Genomic DNA, 3673 nt, shown 5'->3' with positions numbered 1-3673 from the left:
TAATATCCCCACTATTTTTTGTATTCTAATTGGTCATTTGTGGAAACTGCTTAAAAAGCAGAGAGCTTAAAGGCTTCAAATCATAAGAATATAGGGTGCTGCTATGCCTGTGCAGAGACCGACAGGCTGTAAAGCAAAACAAAATCTGCTGTCTGGATTTAGGAGCAACAGCCAATGGTGTTTGGGGACACATTTGTTTCTTTTAGCACAGGAAACCAATATTCTTCAGAGACTGACTACTCCATCACTGGCTAACTTCTAGGTCCAGTCAAACTTACAGAGAAAGGAATCAAAATACTGCAAATTTAAGCCGATGTTCTAGTTCCTGTTAAATTACAGTTCCTAACTTAAGGATGTTATCTTGAGCGAAATAAGTCAGGCAGAATAGGACAGATACCATATGATTGCAAGTATTAGTGGATTAGGAGGAACTTAATGGAAGACCATGGAGAAGGGGAAAAATAGTTGGGGAGAGGGAGGGAGGCAAACCATGAGAGACTCTTGCATACTGAGAACAAACTGAGGGCTGATAGAGGTGGGGGAGAGGGGAAGGGGGGTGATGGGCATGGAGGAGGGCACTGGTTGGGATGAGCACTGGGTATTATATGGAAACCAACTTGACAATAAACTATTTACAAAAATAAATAAATTACAGTTCTTATAATGCACGTAAATCTGATACAATGTAATAATATGAAACCAATAAGATTGGTATTTTAAATACACCTTTGGACACATACACACTCCTATCCAAACATATGAAAGGGCTGTGACTAAATAACTGAATTTTATGTTCTGTTTGAATACCTTTTTATCAGAAAATAAATGTGTCATTAATTTGAGAACCCCCTCACCTGACTTTCAAGAGTCTCTAATCACGCTGCTAAGGATCAATTTTGATAGGGAAATTTTAGCTAAATCAACTGGTGTTTCCTAATCAGGTCCATTACAATCCAATCACTTCTAATCTGATATGGATTTTGATAGTTAAACCAATCTAAAAAGATACCTGCTTCTCTAATTTTTAATGTCCAAAAGGAAATAAGTTTTTNTAAAACTGCTTATTTTAAAATGCAAAGACTGAAACCAAGAAAGGAAACACAACTTCCCCTCTGTTCCCCTATGTCAGAGCTAAGTATTAACATGCTCTAACTACTAATAGGACAAGACCTGGTACACTTTTCTCAGTGAGGAGGTAAGTGAATGCAACAAAATACTCTTAAGTATTTTAATAAAAAGCATTTCTTCTTTAGCTTTCTATATGGAAGTTTGATAGAACTGGAATTTTACACAGAATTTGATATAGATGCATTTTGATTTACTTGGATTTTGATTAAATTGTATTTTAATGTTGGATTTCAATGTGTGGATTCCAATACAGTTGGAAAATGAAAATGAATTGCTAAATAATTCTAACACTACTTGTAGATCAGTTAAGGACTAAATGAGATAACATATACAGAGTGCCTGGCCTTGATTATATGCTCAGTAAATTTTAGTTCCCTTTGTTTATAATGATGGCTTACATGTGCATACAGGATTAATACTTTATAAAGGAGCTTGGACATAAACTCTCTGATTAGTCTCCGAACAACTGTGTGGGTTATATAGAGCAAATATTCTTATTCGTTGAAAAAAAGTAAAAGTGACTCAAAGGAGAAGTAAGATGCCCAGCAATACCCCAGAAATGGTCAGTGAGATATCCAAAACTCACTGCAGTCCCCATATTACAAAGCCCACAGTGGTCTTTCCCCATGCCAATAGTTCTCAAACTTCAAAGTGCACCAAAAGCAAAAGGAAAGGTAGAGCTTGTTAAAACACAGTCTACTGTGCACCACCTCTACAGCTTCTGATTTAATAGGTGTGGAGCAGTAGCTGAGAATCTGCCTTTCTGACATACTGCCCAGTGATGTTAATTCTGGTCTAGGGAATATACTTTGAGAACTACAAGCCTATGCTATACTGGCAAGTCAAGAATATGTCTTACCATGGGTTAAGAAGATCAGGGAGAACATTTCTCTTGCATACAGTATCACAGAACATCAGAACCACAAGGGACCTCAGAAAATCCTAGTCCAGTGGTTATAGCCTCTGGTGTATTAATAAAATAATACAATTTTTTAATCAACTTTGCCTGGCTCCACCCTCAAAGATGATTTAAATTACACAGGATAAGACCCATGCTCTGCTGAGAGAATCCTTGCTAGTAGATTGAACGTACAATAAAACAAAAAACAAAAAAAAAAAGAAAAAGAAAAAAGAAAAAAACTAAAGGATGGAAGCAATTGAACATATACAGTAATTCAAATACACATGAAAAATTCAGAACTCTTGCAAACTATATAATTATAAAAGACAAATATACATGTTTGTTCTCTTAATATAGAAAGCAACTGTATAAAACAATATGTACATGACTACATTTGAGGGCCTGCACCAAGGAAACATAATATATTTTACAATAAAATCACAAAGAAGGAAAGTAAAAGCAGAGTCATAATAAAGGAAATGAACTTACAAAATGGTAATCTGAATCCACAAAAGCAAATAAAGAGAACCATAAATTGTACCAAGAAGGTTAATAAAACAAACTATAAATGTAACCCTATTCTCCTTCTTCCCTCAACCTCTTTAAAAGACATAAAGTTGGGGCATCTGGGTGGTTCAGTCAGTAAAGCATCCAACTCTTGATTTCACTTCAAGTTATGATCTCACAGTTTGTGAAATCAAGCCCTACTTTGGGCTCTGCAATGATAGTGCAGACTCTGCTTGGGATTCTCTCTCCCTCTCTCTGCCCCTCTCCTGCTTGCGCTCTGTCTCTGTCTCTCTCAAAATAAATCAGTACTTTTAAAAAGACAAAGTTTCATAAGGTAATTATTATAACAATGTATTATTGGGTTTTTAACACAATATGTAATATGTACAATAATAATAACAATAATAGCATTTAATACTAAATAAAGCAGTAAAGGAATATATGAAAAAAAGGCATGTCACATTAGAAAAATAAAATAGCAGGAGAGGAGATAAGATGGCGAGAAGTAGGGAGCTACATACATTTCGCTCGCCCACATCTCTCAGAGAAGGCCTGAAGTCATAGGACACTGAACCTCAGGAGTCTGAGAAGAAAAGAGACAGAGTCCACTAAGAAAACACCCTCATAGGTGTGTGATTGTGAACTAGGGAAGATAAAACGGGCTAGGACCTGGAGGTACAGAGGGAGGAGAGGGAGTCCCCTTCACAGGGAGCTGCGGTGAGTGGAGGAAAAGAGAAAGAGCAGCTGAAACTGCTCATAGAACCATCCTTGGAGAAGAGAAAACCTCAGCTTGGGACAGAGAGGGTCCTAACATCCCATCCCTAACCACAGGGAGTTGAGAGAGTGATCCTATTTCTTGCTGGGGCGCTGTCTTTGGGCTGGGTGCCCTGGTCCCAGGCGGCACCAGGAGAAACTGCTCCGCTGCCCTCCCAGCTCGGTCCCGGGCTGGGGAGCAGCAAAGCCTGCGGGATTACATTTCGGACAGTATCAGTGAAGCCTGCAGACTAAGACCTGGAAATGAGGCAAGTCTTAGGACACGGAGCATGACTCACCTTGGCTACAACCCAGCAAAGGGAGATCAGACCCAAAAGAGTGATCTGCAATGCTTGGTTGCAGAAGGGCCTGGGGTGCCGCCAT

General features: G+C 38.5%; 1 protein-coding gene across 1 annotated transcript in view; it reads right to left on the bottom strand.

Moving 5' to 3' along the window:
- Window positions 1-3673, bottom strand: part of OPHN1 (oligophrenin 1) — a 404963-nt gene extending 401290 nt beyond the window's left edge. The window contains 1 exon segment of the mRNA XM_077769252.1: window positions 3589-3673. Within this exon segment, the coding sequence (XP_077625378.1) occupies window positions 3589-3673 (85 nt within the window).

The sequence above is a fragment of the Crocuta crocuta genome, unplaced genomic scaffold, assembly GCF_008692635.1.
Source record: "Crocuta crocuta isolate KB4526 unplaced genomic scaffold, BGI_CrCroc_1.0 scaffold1012, whole genome shotgun sequence".
NCBI lineage: Eukaryota > Metazoa > Chordata > Mammalia > Carnivora > Hyaenidae > Crocuta > Crocuta crocuta.
Note: the sequence above shows the minus strand (reverse complement) of the source record. Positions and strands in the feature narration are given on the sequence as shown.